Here is a 23,844-nt window from a genome sequence, read left to right as displayed (position 1 = left end):
ACATAATCACATTCCCATGCAATACTGGGAGCCTTCCCTTCACACAGGCACCAGGAATCATGTGTAAAGCTGACTGGTACCATCTGTTTAGCATCTGCTGTGACAACATTATTATTAATCATTAATGTCAATCACATTAATGTTCTTAAGACTATGGTACACCTGTTCCCTAGCACCATCTGGAGGCAAACTCTGTCCTTCACCCAACGTCATGGAAAAGCTTCCTGTAGATCCAGGATAATGAATGGCTCCAACAACTCTTGAGTGGAACATTCAGCAAAGATTCAGGTATTTGCTGATCTGAATACACATTGTACTAGAGACAAATTTTTCAAGTTTGGTTGTCTGCTGCAAGCTGAAAACTGTTCAGGAACATATGTTTAAACTTAATAAGCTAACTCTAGGCAAAAAGCAGACCACAGCTGTTCTGCTAAGGACAGCAAGACACCCCCAAAACCCTCCTGACAACGCAGTTTTAAGAAAATTGAGGAAATTTTAAGAAATTGAGGAAGAAAATGTAGAGGAAACCGAAAGTTTAAGATGGGTATTGTTTACATACCAGGCTTTTGCTCACATCTTTTTTTCCTTTCTGAGAGCTGACACCTTTATCTGCATCCTTCTCAAAACAGGAAAAAAAAAAACCAAACCCTTGCCTTGCAGTCCTACACTCCAAAAGGCAGACATCAGATGAATTCGGAATAGGGTATTACAAACCATTTTCCAACGAGGCAACTGGTAAGATGCTGTAACCATGAAGAGAGGAAGGAGTCCAATCTGAAAAGTCACATAGGCACCCGAGACATAAAAGAACTATGCTTAAATCTTAAAGCCAAACCTTCTCACCATGGGCTGATGCGATGCATGATCTCGTACCCGACGTGGTCAGGGACTAATTTAATACTTGTGTGTTTTCTTGACTGACCTACTAAAACTCTCCCTAGGGACACAAAGCCTCTGCTTCCCTAGTGGCCCTCTGAACAATCGAGTGTCCTACATAACTCACCTCATTCATTGCCATTCTACAACCAGTAAAATTTTGCTCAGTATTTCAACAGGCCCACGTTAACACGGGTGCTGTGACAGAGCACAAGATTGGTTTTAGGACACTGGCCAACATGGTAGAATCCACAGTAGACGGGCACGTCCAAGATCTCACAAAATTGGGCTTCTCTGTCTCCCTTTCACAACCCATGTCTCCTACTACTAAGTAGTCAGAAGAGCAAGTCCTTGAAGTAAGACCAAAGCAAGGGTTCTTACTTTGAGTATGATTCAAAAAAAAAAGTAAGTCAAAGCAAGCCTTTGTCAAAATAGCAAAAATCTGAGCAACTGTTAAGTTACTGTTTACAAGGGAAAAGGAGAGGTGTAGAAGGGGTGTAATTCTTACCTTCCAGCTGTATTTTGAAGAGATGTAGAATATGTTACTTCTGCAGAGATGTTGCTTCTGCACTCATAGAGCCCAAACAACGCAACATACAGAGAACATCCATGCAGCTGGGGTTTTTTAATGGCTCACAAAGGGATGTGCAGTCTGCAGGGCCTAACAGGAGCTTACATATCATGAGTGAGCCCACAACCAAGTGACTTCCAATCAGCAGAAATTAAGGAATGAGTGGGACATAAAAGGACCAGACATTAGCCATCTCCCAGGCTAGGAGCAGTTGAGCAAGGAGTCCGAGAAACTACACTGACACTTTTACAGTGCTCTTCTTTACCCAGTATTTATTCAGAGACATAAGAGAGATGCAAATGCGCAACTTGTCTTTATCCCATCTAAGAGATGACAGTGTCCCGAAGAAGGTATTTGAGAAATTCACAATATCCATCTTATGCATCCATATAACACACTGCTCACTACTTGAACTTTCCAGCAGCAAAACTCCACTTTAAGACAAGATGCGTGGTGGTTTTATTTATTACACCATAAATAATAAGTTTCTGTAATATCACATATTTCAGTTTCTAAGTCTAGATCCGAAGAAAGTTCCGAAGTTTGGGGAATACTTTCAGTGCATTCTGCGTAGTCACTTCTATAACTTCTTCAACTGGAATTCCTTTAATTTTGGCAATATACTCTGCAGCAATGTAAATATTTTTTGGTTCATTTCTCACCTGAAAAAAAGAAAAAAACAAAAACGAACAGGCCGAATTACTGATTCCTACAGATGACAGGTGTTTCAGATTCAGCACCTCCTGACACAACTTCAGTCAGACTGCGGCATAATTACATCTATCTATTCTTCTTGGTTTACAGTTGGACTTGATCTTAAGGCTCTTTTCCAACCTAAATGATTCTATGATTCTTGCATTGTTTTCCCCTTTGCCCGTTCCTGGAATTTCTTCTCCTTTCCCAGCCTCAGGAACATGGACTTCTTCATCTCAAAATCTTCACCTGGCAACCTCTTTCACCCATTGTCCATGCTTTTGCTACTTCACTCTCCCATGCCAGTAACTAACCTCCATAAGGTGTGGGTTTGGATATACACACACAGAAGTCCCTCTCCACATCACTTACCTGTTTTTCAGGCCCCAGAGCAGGAGAGTCAGTTTCTAAGCACATACTTTCCAGAGGTAACAGTTTCACAAGTTTCTGCTTCTTGAAGAAAATAAGACAGCTATTAAACGCTTTATGCACTTAGACCTGGGGGAAAAAAAAACATATGGAAGGAAGATATCTTCTGCATTTAAAAGCAATGCCAGAAGACTTTGGTGCCACTGCCTGTGTTTTATCAACAATTTCAGAATGAAAGCAAGAATACCAGAAGCTGCTCAAGAAGGCCCTTCAAATTAGGATTATCCCGTTTTCTAAATATCTAAAGTACTATTATTTAAACACTGAATGCATTGTTATCTATTAAGTTGAGTAATCATATTGCACAAAATACCCTATATTTAGGGTTCTCAATGCAATCTGAATTTGCTATTTTTCTGTATATGTAATATTTATGTGCCTTTTTCCCACCTCTGCTTCACTCCTAAACCCCAGTTTGGTTTCAGTTCTCCAAGTTCCTAACCTCACCCCCATCTATACTCATCCCTCACGCCCCCTCCACTTGAATCATGCCTTTTCCTTCCTTACGTTTCCTGAGCTTATCAGAGAGAGCAATGATGGTGCATGATGGAAACAGACTGCTACCCCAAAATAAGTTAGCGTAGCCCAGAGTAGAAATTAAAAGAACAGTTTCACCAAATCAAGGGCTGAACCTGACCAATACTGTCTTTAAGCAATTAAGCTCCTTCTTTTCTGGGCACGCCTTGTCACAATCACTCTTTTTCATAGGTCTGTCATTTAGCCAATTGTGAGCAGATTTCCTTTTGAACAAAAAGCAGCATAGCACTGAGATAGAAACTATTCCTTCTCCACGCATCATGTCCCTACTCTAAAACAGTACACTGACAGAAGCTTCCAAAGAAGAGCTCACCAGAAACCATATGAGAAAAAAATGCCCATTTTCTTAACCCTTGTTTCTCAGGAATAGCTGAGCTGTTTTAGCCAAAATATCCTACCAAAAGTCTAGCTAAGGCAAAAACCCCCAAGGTAGAAATTTAGCCAAAGTAAAAATATGCAGCAACATAAGCAACCGAAACTTCTATCAAGGTGACAGCAACCGTACATGGGAACTGCTAGTCCCATTTCAAATTGTACACATTAAGCATATTCTTGAACTGGACAGTGAAAGCAGTCATGTTTGCCATCACGGTAAGCTGTCAGCTGTTACCTGCTATCCCCAAGCACCAACGAGGAGCAAACTCCCTTAAACATTACCTGTTCACTCCTTATAATGGAAGGAGGAATGGAGAAGAAGTATCCAGCTTTCACCCCTTCCATTGCTACAGATGGCTTCCCATCAAATGCATGGAGCAAGACCTTTGCAGCACCTCAGAGAAAAGAAGCAAACCAAATAATTACCAGTGTTGACAACAGGTCTGCTATGTTAGCTTCCAGTGGGACCTCAGTCCCATAAAGAATGAACACACAATCTCTGCGCTATTCCTCCCAAGTTTCATGGACACAAACTGATGTGAAGACGTGGCACAACTTAAGAAATTCTGTTGCCAAAACCCACGACAGAGAAAATGCATTAAAAACTTACCTTGCTCCTTTAAGAGATTAATGGTTGGTCTTCCAGCTGAGCGGGAATGAACATTTCTGCACAGCAAGGAGAGGCTTGGCATTAGGAGATTCAGCAAAACGTTTTTTTTTTTGTAAACACAAACAAATTAACAGCATCTTAGGAAGAAGGTAATTAATCTGTACTACAACTTTTATCAGAAAAAAAATCTAAAGACGTATATATGAATCATTTTAGCTACAGTGAAGACACAGCAACGAGAATGGGACACAGAAGACCACTGTATGTAAGTGCAAACATAGGGAAAATTCTACAATTAAATCTCAAACTGGAGACTGACAGGACACTAATGCCAGTTTAATCCGTGTAACAAAAGTTCTGTGGGCTCTTAGTAACTATAAATCCTGGGAAATATTTCCACATGTTACTGAAATCTGACAAATTCTCCTACTAGTATAAGCAAAACCTACAACGGCAAATCCAGTCTTCTTGCTAACTCAATCTGCTTGATCAAAACCTGTCTTTGTCCTTCCTTCTGTTCCTCTGTGCTGGCAAATCTTGGAGTGAAATCTAGTCCAACCTACAGCACAAGAAGAGAAGTGGAAAAAAATTACAGACCTAACACTTGACTAAATCACAATACCATATATAAAAAAAAGAAATGCTTCAAACCTGCAAGCCATTTCAAAATATATATACTAGAGACTACAATTAAAATGAGCTCAACCGTAGCTCAACTCAGAAAGGAATCCATTCTCAACCATAAGCTTTTCAACTATGAAAGCGTTTCCAGGCAGATATTACTAAAAAGTGTATTTAACATTTTAATCTGTAATTAGTTTTCTGCAGTTTTATATTCTATTGAATATTATTTCAGATTAAATCTCAAATCTGGATTTCCAATAGAAGTAAAATTTCTGACCTGAACCTGTAGTTTTAGTCCTATCTCTAGCAAAAATTATCCATCAATCCTATACTTCTTTGATTTAAACATGTTCAGGCAAAATTTAAAGTTTGCCAAAGTACCCCATTCACAGTGACACCAACCAAAGTCCTTGATATACACTACAAGTACAACATGGCAAGATTAGCTACAAAGATAGTAAAAAAAAGCCAGTTACAAAGCCAGTAACTGCTTTTTCTGCAGCCAGTGCAGAACATGCCATAAGTCCTTCTGGCACCAACACACAAAAGAGGCAGACTCTACCCTAAAGCTTTCAAGTCTCAATTAGTTTATAAACAAATGTTAAGAGAGAAGACAATACATGGATACAGACAGAGGAGGGATCCCAAGTAAAAAGGACCGTATGAGTCGGTAAGGTGTGCTGAAATCATAACTTTGCCAGGGAAGAAGGCAGGAAGGATTTGAATGAGGATAACAACGCGACTCGACACTTCACTGTGACAGAGAATCATAGAATCATAGAATGGTTAGGGCTGGAAGGGACCTTCAAAGGTCATCTAGTCCAACCCCCCTGCAAGGAACAGGGATCTCTCCAACTAGATCAGGTTGCTCAGGGCCTCGTCCAACCTGGCCTTGAACGTCTCCAGGGATGGAGCATCCACCACCTCTCTGGGCAACCTGTTCCAGTGTTCTACAACTCTCATGGTAAAAAATTTTTTCCTAATATCCAACCTGAATCTACCTCCCTCTATTTTAATAAGTCAAAAGACATTCGGGCACAAGACGATACAGTATAATTACACAATTCTTCCTACTAAATCCACCAGCATAAAAGCCATCTGTTTCCTAACAATGATAATGAAGGAAAAGAGGGAATCGGGGAAATCTATGACAGAATTCTCTCTCATTAAGAGAATTAAAAATCAGAGTTAGCACTTGTTCAGACTGATAGCAATATTTATTACATACAGCAGATGAAGTATTCACTAAGTTTTTATAATTCTGGTGGCAGACGCTGCCGAAGCCACAGCCATTTAAACATGTTATGGAATTCTACTTACTTCTCCGATCCCCACCAATTTATCTTTGTAGAGTTCTATAAGTGGCAACGCAGCATCCAGATCCTGCAAGCACAAACTGAAGATGCAACTCTCACTGCCCTTACAAGATGGATGGGGTATGAACTCAGCGTTATGATTAAACTGGAGTTTCCTTCATCGTTCTTAAATTCTCTACCTTAAAACTTGCTATTACTGTGGGTTGTGCTGTCAGCCAGATTTCAGAAACCTGCAGGGTTTCCCTTCTTTACCTAACAACCCTTCATTTCAAGTTATCTTTCCTCAGGAGCAAAAGAGGTAATTCAAACAAGGGCCATAAAAAGCCTGGGAAGAGTAAACGGCTGCAGACAGCTCTCCAAGTTTTACAGTCTAAGGGCACAAACGGTCACTTTCCGCTTGCCATGCTAACAAAGTGACATCTGCAAAAACACACGCGTGCTGTTCACTGTATGCAAAGCACTCACTTGGGATTTTTAAAACCATTTCACTGCTGTAATATGGCCAGATGACTCCAGTGAACAATTCTGCTTTGGGACTAACACAGACAAATGGATGTGCTAAGGGACCCTGGGATTTGGTCCGTTGGGTCTGCTGTATTGCAGAAGCACAGAAAAATCACGGGGCAGATCTGAAGTTAAATCAAGCAGAACAGAGCATCCCGTCGTCTGCCCTGAGCAGTCCCAGCAGCATCTTATAGCTGCACTAATCTAATTTGCCAGTGTTTTACCTTCAAAGTAACACTGCGCTGCTCCTCTGGCGAAATCTCTTGAACGGGGTGAACTCCCAGGCATGGCAGAACAAACCCTGGGAATCTAAACACGGAATACGTATCAGTTGCACAAGAGGCGGCAAAAAAATCAAGTTTGAAGTCGAAAAGAAAGACCAGCCTGACCAAAGAAGAGGGCGGCGCGTCCCCCGTCAGCTCCCACGCCGCCGGTCGCTCCCGCCAAGGCGCGGACCCCGCAGCCGGGCCACGGGCGGGCGCCGGGGCCGTCCCCCGCCGGCCTCGCACCTCTCCGACAGCGCCACGACGCTCCGGAACTCCGCCGCCTGCTCCGACACCACCACCAGCGCCGACACCGCCGCCTGCGGCAGACAGAAACCGCCGCCTCGCTGAAGCCGGGCCGGGGGGAAGCGGGGAGAAGGTCGCTGCCAGCCGCCTCACCTGCTCCGCCGCCCGCACCACAGCCGCCACGTCCTGCAAAGAGACACGCACCGCCTCAGCGCCGGGGCCAAGCCGCCGGGGCCAAGCCGCCGCCGCCTCCCGCGCCGCCGCGCCTCACCGTCTGGAAGCAGGGCGCGGCGAGGTGGCAGTGGCAGTCCACCGGCCCCATCGCCGCCTCCATACCGCACCCGGCGCTGACGGGAAGAGGCGGAGAGGCTACGGATTCCGCTTCCGGGCCGGCATTTTCCCGCCGTCCGAGGCGGGAAATGGCGGCTGGCCCTGCGCCGGCGGTGTTGCCGCCTCCCGGGGAGGCGGGCGTGGGGCCGCCGCTCAGCCCGGCCGCCGCCGCTGCCGCCGCCGCCGCCCGGCGGGACCCGCGGGTGCAGTGCTGCTCGCGGCGCGGCCTGGGCGAGGTGATGGCGCTCTGCGCGCCCTTCGTGCGGGCCCTGGCGCAGGAGCAGCCGGGCGGGCCCGCCGCCGCGGGAGACGCGCTCTGGGTGAGGCTGAGGGGGGAGCGGAGGCGCGGCCCTGCCGGGTCTCGTCTCAGCGATTGCGGCCGCTCCTGTCAGGGGCCCCGCACAGGCGTCAGCCCTCGGCTCGGCGGGTTCGTGTAGCTGTTCTCCCCGAGGTGGGCAGCCCGGGCAGGGCGGCGAGGCAGGAGGGGCCTTTCCAGCTGCGGGTGTTGGGTGCCCGTTCCCGAAGGATGGCCGCTCAGGCTCTCCCGTGTCTTGCAGAACTTCGAAACAGCCGTGCGGGAAAACGTTACCATCAATGGGCAGCCCTGGGAGGAGACTTCGGGTGACTCCGAGCTGCAGAGCGGTACGCGCTGGTTTCCATGATTTTCCTGCCGGGTGGTTTTGTGTTGGTTTCTGCGTGTGGTGTTTTCAGTTGGGCGGTTTTTCTCCCGGCTGTCTGTTGCGCTGGGGATGCTCACGGAGCAGGTGAGGTCAAACTCCAGCTCGGATCTGCCCGTGTAAAGATGTGAAGTGCTGCACTGCGGGAGCACGATTCTTGCAGAGCAGTGTTCATAAACGAGAAGAAGGGTAACCAAGATGTGTAGGAGCCTGTATCCAAGAGAAAAGGGAAGAGGAAAGTGCTTTATCTGAAAAAACATTGCTTGTTTGACGCTTGTGTCAAGATCCTTATAGATCTTGAGGCACAAGTTCCAGCTATCACTAGTGTGGTGCCTACCTAACTTAAAGTGCTCTTGACTACTAGAGAAAAGTAGCTTGGAGACTCCCAAAGTGTCTGATGTTAACATGGCAAAAATAAAGGTTTAACTAAGTTTAACGGCAGCTGTCTTGCTGGAAAGTCTACAGCAAGCTTTTAGAAGGTTGATATTTCAAAGCAAGGTTTTTCATTCAGGAGGTTAGGAAAGAGCATGTTCTATTTCATCAGCTTTTATTATCCAGAATAAAGAGAATATACAACATTTAATGGAATAGCGTAAGGTGATCTAATTTTAAAGTTAGAACACAGGAATAGGATCCAAGTCTGGAGGCTTCCCGCTCTCTCTGGGCAGTCAATTTCTGTGTTTGACTGCCCTGATGGTGAAAATTTTCTTTCCGGTGGCCTATTGGAATTTCCTTTACTGCATCTGTTGCCTCTCATCCTTTTGCTGCGCACCACTGAGAAGAGCCTGCCTCTGTCCCCTCTAGAACCACGCTTTAGGAAGCTGAGGGTAGCAGTTAAGTTACCCCTTAGCCTTCTCTTGTCCAGGCTCAATAAACTCAGGTCCCTCAGCTCCTTCTTGTACATCATGTACTTCAGATGCCAACCGTCTTGGTGTTCTTCCATTGGAATTGCTCCAGTACTCAATGGCACAGCCTCCCAGAGCATCTAAGCTAGGATGTTATAGTCTAGGTAGATTAGAATCCTAGCTGGATCGTAGAGCTCAGAGAGTAGTGATTAACGGCTCATACTTTCACTTCAGGGCTGATTACAAGCAGAGCTCCTCAGGTATCTGTTCTGGGACCCATTCTTTTTCGTGTCTTTATCTGTGACCTGGAGGAGGAGATGGAAGGTGCCTTCACCCAATTTACAGCTGACATCAACCAGGGTGGCATGCAGTGAGTGTGTTCGAGGGCAGGCCCATTCAGGGGAACATAAACAGTCTGGAGAAACGCATTTCTGGGAATCTCATGAAATCCAACAAGGACAAAAAGCAGAGTCCTAAATCTGAAGGGGTAACCCCCTGCAGGGGTACAGGATGAAAAGGAGCTGGGGATCCAGGCAGGCTAACCCTAAGTCAGCCTGGTATATTGTGTTAACATGAGTGTAGTCAGTAGGTCCAAGGAAGTGATTATTTACCTTTACTGTGCACTTTCTAGAGCACATCTGGAGTAGTGCATTCATTCTTGGACTCCCCAATTGTTGATAAACTGAAGTGAGTTCATCAGAGGCTGTCAGGACGGCCAGGGGACTGGAGCACTATGAGCTGAGACTGAAGAAACTGGGCTCACTTAGCCCAGAGAGGACAAGCCAGCCTTCCAGTACCTGCAAGGAGGTTGCTGAGAATGTGGAGCTATTTATTGAGGTGTACAGAGGCAAAGGTCATAAATTAAAAGGGGAGGTTCTGACTTGATGTAAGGAAATAATAATTCACTGTTAAGTTAGCTGAGCATTGGAAAAGTTTGCCAAGAGAGGTTGTGTAGTCTCCAGTGTTGGAGGCTTCCAAGAACCAGCTGGGTGAAGGTCCTGAGCAACCTGGTTTCAACTAGGTGTTGACCCTGCTGTGAGCAAAAGGCTTGAGTCAGGAGAGACCTCCTGAGGGCCCTTCCAGGCTGAGTGATTTTGTGATAGGGATATTGGCCAAGAGCTCTTCCTATCCAGAAACCCTGGTAGTATGTCTGTTGCTACTATTTAATATACAAATTAAGCAAATGTTTATAATTATTGCTATATAGTAATATATTTATATGTAACATATACAATATTTTTATTTGAGTCTTTTGAGTAATAGTAGTGGAGATTCTTGGTAGTCTGGTGTCCAAAGAAAGTTTTAGTGTGATTCATTTGCTCACCTGTGTTAGCGTTAGATGTTCTTTGCCTGTAACCTGATGCTTTCTACAATTGCACGAAGCCAAAAATACAGATATATTGAACTGGCTATGGAGAAAGAAGTTCTTGAACTGTTTTTTGGTCAGGAAGCTTCTGGAATGGTAAAACTCCAACTCCTTTGACGACAAAGTCGAAAATGCACTGATCTCGCGATGCGAAATGCTGAACCGATTCAGGCTCATTTAACTAATTCCAGTTTGTTCAAAAACTCCTAAGAGGATTTTCTTAACAAGAAAACTTTGTCCAGTTGGATGTTATTTTCAGTAAGTTAGCTTTTGTCTGCACAAGTCTAACTTTATGCCAGCTGAGATACTGTCATCTTCCTACAGCTGGCATAAAGCAGGTGTAAGGACTGTATTGTCCTTTTTAATTTGACACACATTTACTTGTTTGCCTTTCTCTGATCTAGTTTGAATAACCAACTAATGACCTGGCATTTTGTGCTTTCAGTATTTACATTGACCAGTGGTTCAAGTCTTTCCTCTCTATACTGAAATGATTCATGGTGATCCTAAAACAAACAAACAAAACAAACCCACAAACTCTTAAAACCTTGATCATGCCTTTCTGAGGTTTACAATCACCTGATCCTGCACAGATTGACCAAGAGAGGGTGCTCAAAAGCCATTCTTTACCACTAGATTGAAAACATTGCATGGCTTGCAAGTTGTGCTCAAGACGTTAGTGAGCACAGTGAATTCAACTGCTAAGGAGTTTACAAAATTAAATTAAAAAAAAAAAAAATAGACCATTGCCAATGTTTCAAATCTCCACCAGGGGAGAAAAATTATGGGAGCATGCAGATGGAAGAATGTAGAAATAGGCACTACCTTTCAGTTACGCTCAGTTAGGATATAAGATTGCGTGGTTAATTCTGTTTTCTTCTATAACTCTTCATTTTTATAGTTTGTAAGGATGGCGTGAGATGTCAGGACAGTGCAGGCATTTATTAAATTTTGAAACCAGTTTTAAAATACTGTCTTAAGCTTTTAAAATTGTTAAGTTCAAGATTGCAATCTCGAAGAAGCTGAGTACCTGTAATAGAATAGCACTAGTCAAAATGCTCTAGTCAAGTTAGCTGTGGAAGTTAGCTCCTACCAGATACAGTCTCTTGGGCCTCAGATGTTGAAAGCAGATGTGTTTTTTTTAATGCAAACTCCATGCGACTGGTAATTACAGATGCGCTCAGGATGCAGTGTATTTCCATGAACCCTGTTTCATTAAGTTGGCATGGTATGTTGTCAAAAATTCATAGATGGATTTTAAAATTAAACTGCATACCTGCTCTGTATGATATAAAATCAGTTAGGCTTCAAATTACTGTTTGGTCAGTTGTTTGTTTAATGCTTGTAAATTACACAGATAAACCGTTTTTCTTACTGCATCTTGCATTGCTTGTCTTCTACTGATAAACAAATTATCTCAAAATATAACCATTTTTTGTGAGATTTTCCTTATAGGTTCAGAGTGCATAAAGAAAAGAACATTTTGTGTTTTCCCCGGATCATTCCCTGCCTTCTCCATTCTCACTAGCTCCCTTACTTCAAAAGTAACACCAAGTTGTGTTCCGATTTCTGTATCACGTTACAAGGAGATCCAAGACAGATCTTTATCTTTGTTGTTGATCACACGATTTCTAATTTCAGATCTAAAGCTGTATTTTTCCTCACAAATTTGTCTCAAATAAAACCCAAAATGGTAGGAGAATTCCTACAGTAACTTTGTGTGTTTGTAATTTTTAGGTTCCAACATCAAAATTCTTGAAGATCAGTTTGATGAACTAATAGTAGAGACAGCAGCAAAGCGTAAGCAGTGGCCTAAAAAGATACTGATGCATGCTATCCAAACTATGAAAGCAGAGCAAGAGATGTTGGTGAGTAACCTAAGATTTTCAGAAAACCTTTGCATGTAGTAGCTGTTGACCACATGTAACTTGAAGAAATAAATCATCGAGTGTTGACCTTTAAGCTCCTTCCCATAGTTGCTTTTGATTCTTGGTCATACAGTGAAATTGTTTCTTTGTATTAGTTTGTCCTTCAGTAGAGCAGAGATTATGACAAAGTGGTGTGACTATGAGTGAATGGGGCCTGTGGCACAGTTCAGCAGGTTACTTAAGCAGATTGCTTCGACATGATGATTCATGATTTATAAGCCAGAATGCACCTGTGTATCTTGTCAAATCCGGGTTTCTGAAATCCTTGGCTGAAGGCTGATTGAAGTGCTAAATGTTATGATACAGACAGATATCATCATGTGCAGTATATGACTTTGAAAAAGATGTCTGTGTTTTCCTAAGCACTTTTGTTGAGCTAATGACTACACTGAGTAAGTACTTTCAGTAAAGAAAAGAAAAAAGTAAAGTGGTTTAATGAATAGGTGCAGTAATTTCTCTGTTTTTTTTGACACTGAGTGTAAAGTAATTACTGGCATTAAACAACTCAGTCATGTCCTTGGTTGCTAGGTTTCTTTCCTGCAGTTGTGTTAGGCCTGGCTTTTGCTTACCTGTTTATTAATTAGGAGTTAATTTTCCATTGGGGGGGTGGAAGGACAAAAGGCAATGGGCACAAATGGAAATGCAGGGAATTCCATTTAACTATTTAAAAATAAAAATAGAAAAGAACTGTGAGGGTAGTCAAATGATGGCACAGTGAGACTGTGGAGTCTCCATCCTTGGAGATAATCAAAAGCTGACTGGATGAGGCCCTGAGCAACCTGCTGTAGTTGGCCTTGCTTTCAGTGGAGGGTTGAACTAGACTGTCTTTACAGGCCCTTTCCAACCTCAGCTGTTCTATGATTCTATGCTAAAGAAGACAGGGCTTTTTGTGTTTTTTTTAGAAAGTTGTTTAAGAACCTGCATTGCATTTCTGAGGACTAAAGTTGGCAAAAGTAAGTAACTCGCTAGGTTAGCCAAGCATAGGTGATTTACAGTAAGTAAAAGTGCATGGGTATATATTTGTCTTAAATCTGAGATATTTTCTGACATATACTGCTTTTTGTAATCTCTCTGTTTTGGCAATATATCAAGGATGTAAAACAAACAAAAAAACTCAACTAAAATAAAATCATAGAATGATTTCGTTGGAAGGGACCTTAAAGATCATCTGGTTCCAGCCTCCCTGCCATGGGGCAGGGGCACCTTCCACTAGACCAGGTTGCTCAAAGCCTGGAAATGTTCAAGGGATGGGACATCCACAGCTCCTCTGGGCAACCTGTTCCAGTGCCTCACCACCCTCAGAGGGAAGAATTTCTTCCTTAGATCTCATCGAAATCTCCCCTCTTTCAGTTTAAAGCCATTGCCCCTTGTCCTATCACTACACGCCCTTGTAAAAAGTCCCTCTCCAGCTTTCCTGTAGGCCCCCTTTAAGTACTGAAAGGCTGCAATAAGATCACCCTGGAGCCTTCTCTTCTCCAGGCTGAACAGCCCCAACTCTCTCAGCCTGTCCTCATATGAGAGATGCTCCAGCCCTCAGATCATCTTTGTGGTCCTCGTCTGGACTCATTCCAACAGCTCCATGTCCTTCTTCAGTTGGGGACCCCGAGCTGAACGCAGTACTCCCAGGTGGGGTCTCACCAGAGCAGAGTAGAGGGGCAGAATCACCTCCTTCAAGGTGTAATGCTATTGCATACATCGAGATTTAACAAGACCTTTTAATCTTTCTGCAAAAGGAAATCTATGCTCTACCTGAGTCCCAAAGTGGATTAGTTATTTAGAATGCCTCTCACACTACCTTTTTGCTGTTGCTGACCTCTTCAAATTTTACACCACCTCAACTAGATGATTATCTTAATTAAAAGTGTCTGCAAGAATACAGAAAGTTTTTAGTTTATCTCTGTAAATGAAGTGGCTTTTTTTTCCCCTCTCAGTTGCTTCTGTGAAAGCGCTGGTGATTTCTTTGCTTTTGGTTGAGGAATTTTTATTTTCTTTTTTGACCCTAGCTACTCCTGTGGTGCGTGTTTTCTGAGGCATAAAGAGCAGCTATGAAGACGCGGTAATTAACTGCAGCTTATCTGAAGAGAACCACTCGTTCAGTGTGGTGATCTCCCTATAATTGCCAAAGAAAGAGATCATCCTGTAGATTTTCATTCTATACCTTCTGTTATGTTTGAGGATAATGCAAGCAATGTTTGTTCTTCTGCTCGGAGCTCTTACTGTAAGCTTGCTAAGAAGATGTGTGAACTGTGAAAAATTTGCTCTGGGAAAACTACAGGGAGGAATAATTGACTTCACCCCTACTTGGTTTTGGTCAACGAAGGTTGAGGGACAGCTCCGGAAGTGGAGAAGAGCACTAACCTGCAGATGATACAATTTAAGCATTCCCATGTCTTTGCTTTGTTTCCTTCTTCCCCGGTAGCTACTTCTAATTCCACCTTTAATGTAACTAAATGATAGTTGTATTCATTATTTATTATTAGTTAACTTCATGTCCCAATTAGCTGATGTCAAGTCACAAGACTCGCAGTAGGACCAAAGAGCCTGGTCTGCGAGGGAGGGTCTTCTTATTCGTGCATAAGTAATTGCAGGGCTAGAATGTAGTCATTTAAATAGTTTTCTTTTTCTTAGCTTTTTGTCTTAATGTACCCTTTGTTTGAGTTTCCTCCTCTGTGAAAGCGTACTGGTTTTGTGAATGGCTCCTTATAAGCCAGAGCAGCTCTTTTTCCTCGGCCGTGCAGCAGGTGGCAATGCTTCTTCCAGAATGCCTGGATTTCAGTTTAGTTCTCATGCTTTAATAATTAGAATTCTGTAAACCAAAGCAGATTTGGGAGATGTATTTGCAGTGAACTTAACTGTATTAACCAGAACACTAGTTCCATAACGGAGTATCGATAACCTGTACCTCTAGTACATTCTTTATCCAAATAATTCCCCCACCATCTCCAGGTATTAGCCTTTCTGTATTGTTCTGACTGCTATGTGTGTATTAGATATATATTAAACAAAAGGGATATTTCAGAATTTTTCTTCTTTTGAATATGCAGAAGCTCTACCAGCCTTCTGTGACACCAGAAGATATAAGATCACAGCCATCGCAAGGTAAGGATTTCACGGGGAGGGCGACTGTACTGAGGAAACATTGCCTACCTTACTGGCTAGCTGTAAATATTTAAGCAACTTGCTTTAAGCTTGTTTGAAATTATTGCTGAATTGAATAATTAACTAAAATAGCCAGAAGTGTATCATAACTGCATAATATTGCTGCATCAGTTTGTTGTATCCGTTTGTCTTCTTCTAAGTGCTGTCTGCTGTGAAGCGCTGTACTTAAAGGCAAAAGCTGGCCGCCGTGTGGGTGTGGAGTAAAAATTGTCACAGAGCTACCTTCAAAAGGTTTTCTTCCTTCTTTCCTGCACCACTGGTGGAGGCCAGATGGGGAACTAGATGGATCACTGACATTATACTTTGGCTGTTCTTGGGTTCGTTTTACATGAATACTAGAAATGCTTCAGTCTCTCTTCCTAATCATTCAGTTTCTTCAGGGAATTGAAAGCAGTTGTGTAGTACTCTGTGGTGTTGACTCTGCTAACTTACGAAGTGGGCGTCAGATTTTATCCTGTCTGTGTCATTTGTATGGGTTGGTGAAGAACAAAACTGCAAACGTCATCAGAAGTTAGCTGCATGCTTTTGAAAGATGGGTTATACAACTCCTTGGAACAAGGTGGTGTCTTTTGCAGTTGGTGATTGGGATGTGCTTTTTTAAGTCTGGCCATGAGAAATTTAAAGTTTTGCCTTGCCTGTTCTTAAGTATTGAAAAATGACAGAATTTACCAGTGCTATAAGAAGATGAAAAGCGTGGTCACAGAACCCTCACTATGGATTACTGCACGTGATGTAAAGCTGGTGTAATAAGCAGCGGTGTTACAGTTTGAGAAGCTGAGCTTAATCTCCCAGTTCTCACTCTGCTGATCTGACTTCACTCTAAGCATCATTTCCTCTTTGTAAACAGGAGACATTGCTTCCAGAAATGCCAGCCTGTGCAGCAAAGCAGCTAGCAGGAGCAGTAAAGAGCGTCACTTCGGATCTGGTTTCTTTTGGTTTCTATTTTCCAGATCTGTGCTTTTCTGATGTGAATTAACCTTTACTTGTAAGTTAGTAACAGTTTGCACTATGGCGTTGCCTTTTTAGGTTTGGTAACAGCAAAGTCCTAGCCAAGATAGCATAAGAGTGTTTGCTGAATTTTAGTATTATGTAGTCTTTGGGAAGTTTATGTATCCCAGTTTAGCAAGTACAGTGGCCAGAAACCAAAAATGTTTAGATTACTCAATACCTTTCGTTTCCTTTTTTCATTTCCCTATGTTTTGGAAAGCCTTGAACACTGAGGAATGTAGTGCTGTCCATGTCAAGCTGAACTCCTGCAGGCAAATTTCATTTAACTGTCTGTCTGTCTTTCTGTATAACTGGAATAATCCAAGTAATTATTTTCACTTTTACTTAACTCCTTCCTTGCTGTTTCATAGGGTCACGAGCCTTCTGATCCCAATACTCTACTGTAAGAATGCTTCATTATGGACATATCCTTCTTTCAGAGCATGTCCATTCATAGGCCTCTGTGGTGTGGCTAAAGAGGCGGCTGTTGGACTGTTTTTCCTTCCAAACTCTGAATGATGGTGCATTTTAGCATCCGTGTTCATACATGGATTATACGTTCTTAAACCGTGTCTGATGAGCATGTTGGGCATGCGGACAGACAATTTAACGAAACACAGTCTCTTGCTGCTTACTGGATTTCAGCAGGGGATCGCTGTCACCCTGCACTAGAATACAGTGATTGACTTAAATTAGCTTCAGTAGCACTAATGAGATTGACTTCAAAGCAGAATTCTGTGTTTAGTGGTATGTGCACCATCTAACGTTGTATCCTACTGCAGGCACTGGTGGAACCCTACGGAAAAACAATAGTAATGGAGGTGAGGCTGCTCAGTTTCCAGGAGCACTGCTGTTTTTGTTGATGGCATAGCATTGCAGGCAGAATAATGGCAGCGAATGCGCAAAAGAGTTTTATAATAACTTAAAGAGTTTTAACTCTTGGATAAAGAATTATTATTGCTTGTAAATCAGTTGTCAAAAACTTAAATGGCGTTGATGATCTTGTCATATTGCTACCACAATCAAATACGTGCCATTTCCCTCCAGTATTATGCACCTGTTGCCTGCTTCAGTGTTCCTGAAAGTTTCTTTTTCATTCTTTTCTTATTAACACAGCAGAATTAAGGCAGTTCATGTTGTTGGCATTTGGTTCTTTTTTATTCTTGGTGTTAATGCTTGGTAAGTTAAGCCAGGAGAAAAACGTAGCATTTACTGTAAAAGCTGACTTGTTGGAGCAGTAAGGTAATTTTTTTCCCCTCTTTAAAATGAGTTTCCTTCACTTCATTTTCTCCACAGTTGTGTTTATTCTTCTCTTTTTGTGCATTTATATCAAATGTAATATGAGCTCGAATGGTTTGAAAACAGATTTTTTTTTTTCTTTATAGCTGTTCTCTTCCTTTATGTCAAATACGGTCTTTGCGTCTCATGTTTTGTCTAAGCTATAGGTTTTCTAGTGAAGAACTTTGTGGCTTGCTATATTTGAGACTTCTAGATACTACTACATTTTGAGTGATAAAGAGTAATAATAGTAAGATAAAACATACAAGCTGTCGTCCTCAATGCCATAATGAAAGGGACATGCTGTAGATTTGAGTTTTATACAGGACTCTGCTGCTTTTCTGTCCGATTTGTAAGAAGTCAATAGCAAGTATTGAGGAGAGGGCGTTACGTTTCAGAGGTTTATTTGGGCTTTATGTTTTTCTGTAGATGCTTACATCGCAGATCTGAAGCAGGTGACAGAACTGGTATCGAAACAGATCAGTGGAGCAATGAAGGTGAGATCTCTGTGTGCTCCAAGAGGATATTTTTTTATTTTCTTGATCTGATAATATGTCATGAAAAGGAGTTCTAACTCATCTTCGTTATAATTCTGTACAAAAAAAGCCTGCGTGTGTTGTTTTGAAGCAAGAACGTCATTAGGTTTGGACTGCTGAAGTGTCTGTAAAGCATTCCCCCTCACACAGTAGTAAGGAAGATTACCCTGTGGCTATAGGAAATAGTTTTTACAGAGATTTTAGAACTTGCAGCATCTGAAAAATAAAACATCTTTTGAAGACCTGCACAACTTCATATAGCATGTGACATTTATTACTTCAGTTCCAGCTTAGACATGAACTGCGGTGTTCCTGTGATATGTGTTCAGCTTAGAGATGTAATGAAGGAACATTTAAATTTGGCATACTCTTTGCGTGATCTCTGAGTGCAGACCCTGGTCACTGTTAGGCTGGTAGCACTGAGTTCCCAACCTTGACCTGCCTTGCTAAGGATCATCTGTGCAGACACTGAAGCTTTTGTGCCTGTCAGAATCTAATTAAGGTATTTCATTCATTGTAACCATTACTTTTCCCATGTAACTTGAGATACTTGGGTTTGTTTTTGCAGTCTCTCCCAGCACTAATAGAAAGAGCAGAAGGTTTTTCCCAAGCGTTAACTTGGCAACCAGTCTTAGAACTCTGCAAGCTGCGGCAAGAAGTCTTTGCTGGTTGCAAGGCGAAGGAGGAAAATCACGTCCAAAATTTCGTATCACCAGGGGAAGTCACACCAACAGACGCTGATACCAGTAAAAATCCTCATGTTTTGCTAAAAAGAAAAAAAGTCGTGAATTCACCAGAAAGAAGACGCTACCCGCTTCGACGGAGGAAGATTAATCTCAGCACATGAATATCTCGTTTAGTATTTTCAGATTGGAATCTCAGTTGTACTCTTGTTCAGTGTGCTTAGTCTTTCTTTTTTCTTAAAACTTTGTCTCCCCTCTAATTCAGTACTATGCATGGGAGCTTCCTTAATTATTTAGTCTTTGATCCTTTTAAATATTTCTATTTTTACTGTCACACTGATGGCATGTGAAAGCCTATGCGTACCAGTAGCATCCGATATCCAGCAAGTATATTTGCCTGTTAACTCTCATTTTTTGCTCTTTTATTACGGCATTTAGCTTGAGTCCTCGTGCTTCTCAGAGTTTCTGCACATGCTTTATGTATGTGAGCAGTCTTTTAGTAAACCACTAAGTGCTCGTTTACATTAAGCGTGTCTCTACAGAGGCTGGAGAATGCCTAGTTCTCCTAATGCACCTTCATTTATTTCTGAGTCAGGTGGCTATTTTTTAACAAATAAAAAGAAATTCCCAGCGGAACATATTGAAAACACCAGATTTGGTATGACTTTCCAGGTCCCTGCTATTCCACCTTTCATGAGTTTAGGTCAGCTGCGCGTATTTCTAGTCGTGTTTGTTTAAACTTGGATTTTTAGTAACTGTATGTATTTACTTGCAGTGTGCTCTTCTGAACAAGGATTCGACCATCCACAGCTTATCATCTGATTTTTCGTTTCATGTAATCCAGTTATGCAGTCTGGGGGTTTCCTGGACAATCTTTCCACACATTACAGGATCTTGACTTGGGTCACGTATGCATTTGTGATGTTTGACTAAACTTTAAAGATCAGTATAGGCTACCAGTGAATGGTGTTGAGCTAGCTTACTCTTTTTTTTCCCCTTTACATGTTAGTACATAGACGATTGCACAGTAGTACTAAATTGAGCATTGTGCCTTAACCATTCGTAACTTTTTCTGGTTTATGATTGCGTATGCTTGCAGTAAATACTCATGTCTAACATGTAACGTATTTCTCACGCAGTAAATTGAGGGGGTTTTTAGAAGCTTTGTTAATGAAATGTACTGTGGTAAGAAGATGCGTCCAACTTAATGTCTAAGACTGAAAATTTTCAAGAAAACGTGACAGATTTTAGCATCGTTTGTTTTGTAAAGGTGAGCATCTGTACTGAGACTTTGTATATTTAATCAAATGTAAATATTTGTTTCCCATTGCTCTTGTATATACAAACGTGTGTTTTTATACAAAGTAAATTAAATCATTTAAGGAAGATCAAAGTTTCAGATAATGTTGTCAGTTCTAATCCTGGAATAGATGGCGACTGAACAGCGAGTGTACTTCAGAAGACATCTGTGTTAGATTTTGGCTCGAGTAACTGAAGTAGTTCCATTTACCGCCTTTGAACTCACAACTGTTATTAATCTCAGGGCTACAAAGTGTCTAATGTAAGGGAGGACAGGATGTGAGAGGGACTGGAGCTGCAAAGCTGTGGAACTTGTGACTGGGACGGTTTTTCACACAGTGACTTGCTGTTCTAGCTGCTTTGAGTACGTGTGCTCCGTGCTGCGTTGAAAATCCCCACCGTGGCTTTCTTCACCAAGATGCACAGATGATCTTTAACCTGAGTGTTCCTAGACTAAGATGAGCCTTGCAAGATGTTACTTGGCTACCGTTACAGTATTTGAACCTTGTCTTATGTTAACAGGAAGATTCCCTGCTCTTCTCCGTGAATAATGATAGGCAAGTATAGCAAATAGCTAGGAATAGGCACATCTCTGAAGAGGTCCCATCAAAAATGGCCAAGATAGGACAAATGCTGTAGGAAATGAGGGAGAGCACTGTGGATAAAGACTTAATAAGCGAATTAATGAATTCAGCCCACAGTGTGTGTTAAGAGATTGCAGGATAGTTGGTCTGTGTGGGATTTGAAGGAAGAGGGAATGGATTCCCTCAGCGAGAGCAGTCAGGCCTAATTCCATGGCCCTTGTTTCCATTGCAGCTGGGTGGAAAGAGAAAACTGCGTCTGGAAACACTGGCCAAATAAACGTTGTAAAGAAGGATAAGGAAAACAATAAAGATTCCAGGTGTAGTCTATAAATATCAATTTACAAATCTCTGGTGGCTGTTTTTTGCTAAGTGGCAATGGAAGGGGTAAATGCAAGTTCTGTCATGAGCTAACCTCAACACTGCAATGTTCAGCTGTTTTTCAAATTGCCAGTTTCTACAGCAAGTGATACCTACCACTAGCAGTGCCTGGAATCTTCCCATTGGCAGAAATATATAAAATACTTCATTTTTTTCCCATTCCGGTAGCCTTTTGTCCTTCAGTTAACTTTTCATAGAAATTGGCAGTGTTGTGCAAGACAAGTGTCACAATATCCAAACTTCTTATTTTTAACTTTGGGTGAATTGCTATTGCATCAAGAAATGTCTGGTAGTTTTTCTTTATTTAGCCTTTGAATTTTGTAAGACGGCCCAACGGTGAGGGATGCTTGGGAACATTTGCAAACCAAGTTTGAATCTCTTGGGGTTTCGGGGTGAGATGGAACGTCTTGCTGTTCGTTAGTGTGTACTGTCCAGCAGCGTGCTTGTCACTCCCGAGGGTGGGCCATCCCTTCCCAAGAAAAACCTGCAAATTGGAACAATATCCACGCACGCTTTTGCCACGCGTGGTGTTTGAGTAAAGGGGATTACAAAGAGCGAGCAGGGAAGCTCCTCTTCCAGCAGTCTTCACGCGGATGGCGATGTCTGTTTGGAAGCTGGGGCATGCCAGTGCTCTCAAAGCTGGTTCTGATACGTGCTGCTCTTCAGAAGAGCCGTGCTGCGCTAAGCTGCGTTCAGCGACTAGCCTGCGTGTGTGTAGGCTGCTTCGGTGCAGACAAAAATCACCGATAAACTGCCCTTATAAAATGTAAACTCAGCCAACTAGGCTGCTTTCTGGGCTTATTTTCTCTCTTGCATAGAAAAGCTCTGCCTTTACTGCTGCGTTACCTGGAATTTCTGTGTAGGCATTTCTACAGATGTACCAGAGATAGCTTTAATACTAAGCAGAAACTTCTTCCCACAAGCAAATTTTGACTTTTCGTTTCCTTTGCCACTTTGAACAAGAACAGACTGCACTCAGGCTCAAGGGGATCATCCCATGACTTGTCCCATACTTGTGGGATCCTGGAAACCTTACGGCTGCCAGGATTTATTCAATGAAGTAGGTATTTATTCAGCACTAATAAATTCTTGGTAAGCTGCTCAGGACTTGATGCCGTTAGATAGCCTGCGTGTGCAGTTGCCATCAACGGCAGCGTTGCTCCTGGAAAAGCACGAGAGCTTCCTGTGAGGTCAGTTCAAAGTCCCTCTGTAGGAAGGGAACTTTCCCTGCAGATCTGTCTGAAGGGCTGTTGAGGTATTTGGTCTGTGTGGTTTATAGATTCTATTGCAAGTTCTCTGAGCTTATAAAAATACTGACTTCTAGTCCTGTTTATGTCAACTGTCCTTAAGCCATAAAGGCAGCAAGGAGCCCAGTGCTCTCTTTTTAAGCAACTGTCCCGACTAAGTTTCCACTCATGCCCATATTTTTACTCCTTTTCTTTAACTGCATGATGTGTAGTTAATGCAAGATTGGACAGTTTCAAAGACAGTTTACAAGCTGAGAGAGCTAGTGTTGTTCAACATGGAGAAGAGAAGGCTCTGGGGTGATCTTACAGCAGTCATTCAGTACCTAAAGGGGGCCTACAGGAAAGCTGGAGAGGGACTTTTACAAGGACGTGTAGTGATAGGACAAAGGACAATGGCATTAAACAGAAATAGGGTAGATTTCAATTAGATATAAGGAAGAAATTTTTTACAATGAGAGTGGTGAAACACTGGAATGAGTTGCCCAGAGGAGTTGCGGATGCTCCATCCCTGGAAGTGTTCAAGGCCAGTGACGAGTGGTGTTCCTCAGGGGTCAGTACTGGGGCCAGTGCTATTTAACATCTTTGTTGGTGACATGGACAGTGGGATTGAGTGCATCCTCAGCAAGTTTGCAGATGACACCAAGTTGTGTGGTGTTGTGGACACGCTGGAGGGAAGGGATGTCATCCAGAGGGACCTTGACAGGCTGGAGAGGTGGGCCTGTGATAACCTCATGAAGTTCAACAAGGCCAAGTGCAAGGTCCTGCACGTGGGTCGAGGCAATCCCAAGTACAAGTACAGGCTGGGCAGAGAATGGATTGAGAGCAGCCCTGAGGAAAAGGACTTGGGAGTGCTGGTGGATGAGAAGCTCAACATGAGCCGGCAATGTGCGCTGGCAGCCCAGAAAGCCAACCGTGTCCTGGGCTGCATCAAAAGAAGCCTGGCCAGCAAGTCGAGGGAGGTGATTCTGCCCCTCTACTCTGCTCTGGTGAGACCCCGCCTGGAATACTGTGTTCAACTCGAGTCCCCAGCACAAGAAGGACATGGTGCTGCTGGAGCGCGTCCAGAGGAGGGCCACGAAGATGATCCGAGGGCTGCAGCACCTCTGCTATGAAGACAGGCTGAGAGAGTTGGGGCTGTTCAGCCTGGAGAAGAGAAGGCTCCGGGGTGATCTTACAGCAGCCTTCCAGTACTTAAAGGGGGCCTACAGGAAAGCTGGAGAGGGACTTTTTAGAAGGGCATGTAGTGATAGGACAAGGAGCAATGGCTTTAAACTGAAAGAGGGCAGATTTAGATTAGATATAAGGAAGAAATTTTTCACTCAGAGGGTGGTGAGGCAGTGGAACAGGTTGCCCAGAGAAGTTGTGGATGCCCCATCCCTGGAAGTGTTCAAGGCCAGGTTGGATGAGGCTTTGAGCAACCTGGTATAGTGGAGGGTTTCCCTGCCCATGGCAGGGGGTTTGGAACTAGATGATCTTTAAGGTCCCTTCCAACCCAAACCATTC

At 42.9% G+C, this 23,844-nt stretch overlaps 2 protein-coding genes across 2 annotated transcripts; one reads left to right on the top strand and one right to left on the bottom strand.

Annotated features, from left to right (window-relative positions):
• Positions 1 to 1,720: 1,720 nt before the first annotated feature.
• On the bottom strand, positions 1,721 to 7,378 carry TATDN3 (TatD DNase domain containing 3). The gene is made up of 10 exons (XM_086629323.1): positions 7,316 to 7,378; positions 7,198 to 7,230; positions 7,045 to 7,118; positions 6,760 to 6,844; positions 6,036 to 6,098; positions 4,541 to 4,650; positions 4,092 to 4,147; positions 3,764 to 3,876; positions 2,513 to 2,593; positions 1,721 to 2,109 (listed from the first exon to the last, which is right to left on the bottom strand). Exons 1-10 carry the CDS (start codon positions 7,376 to 7,378, stop codon positions 1,966 to 1,968), a joined length of 822 nt encoding a protein of 273 aa, XP_086485449.1. The 3' UTR covers positions 1,721 to 1,965.
• Positions 7,379 to 7,448: 70 nt separating this feature from the next.
• Positions 7,449 to 20,211, top strand: NSL1 (NSL1 component of MIS12 kinetochore complex). Its single transcript, XM_086629335.1, has 6 exons — positions 7,449 to 7,694; positions 7,932 to 8,016; positions 12,000 to 12,130; positions 15,235 to 15,289; positions 18,044 to 18,111; positions 18,719 to 20,211. Exons 1-6 carry the CDS (start codon positions 7,464 to 7,466, stop codon positions 18,995 to 18,997), a joined length of 849 nt encoding a protein of 282 aa, XP_086485461.1. The 5' UTR covers positions 7,449 to 7,463; the 3' UTR covers positions 18,998 to 20,211.
• The last annotated feature ends 3,633 nt before the right edge of the window (positions 20,212 to 23,844 follow it).

Source organism: Tauraco erythrolophus, chromosome 2, assembly GCF_009769465.1.
Source record: "Tauraco erythrolophus isolate bTauEry1 chromosome 2, bTauEry1.pri, whole genome shotgun sequence".
NCBI lineage: Eukaryota > Metazoa > Chordata > Aves > Musophagiformes > Musophagidae > Tauraco > Tauraco erythrolophus.
Note: the sequence above shows the minus strand (reverse complement) of the source record. Positions and strands in the feature narration are given on the sequence as shown.

Excerpts from the sequence above, each read along its gene's own strand:
- NSL1 (XM_086629335.1), top strand. The coding sequence starts at position 7,464 with ATGGCGGCTGGCCCTGCGCCGGCGGTGTTGCCGCCTCCCGGGGAGGCG. Across the intron at positions 7,695-7,931 it reads CCGCGGGAGACGCGCTCTGG|AACTTCGAAACAGCCGTGCG; the intron begins GTGAGGCTGAGG and ends CGTGTCTTGCAG. Across the intron at positions 15,290-18,043 it reads AAGATCACAGCCATCGCAAG|ATGCTTACATCGCAGATCTG; the intron begins GTAAGGATTTCA and ends GTTTTTCTGTAG.
- TATDN3 (XM_086629323.1), bottom strand. The coding sequence starts at position 7,378 with ATGGAGGCGGCGATGGGGCCGGTGGACTGCCACTGCCACCTCGCCGCG. Across the intron at positions 7,231-7,315 it reads CCGCGCCCTGCTTCCAGACG|GACGTGGCGGCTGTGGTGCG; the intron begins GTGAGGCGCGGC and ends GTCTCTTTGCAG. Across the intron at positions 6,845-7,044 it reads GTCGTGGCGCTGTCGGAGAG|ATTCCCAGGGTTTGTTCTGC; the intron begins GTGCGAGGCCGG and ends TTCCGTGTTTAG.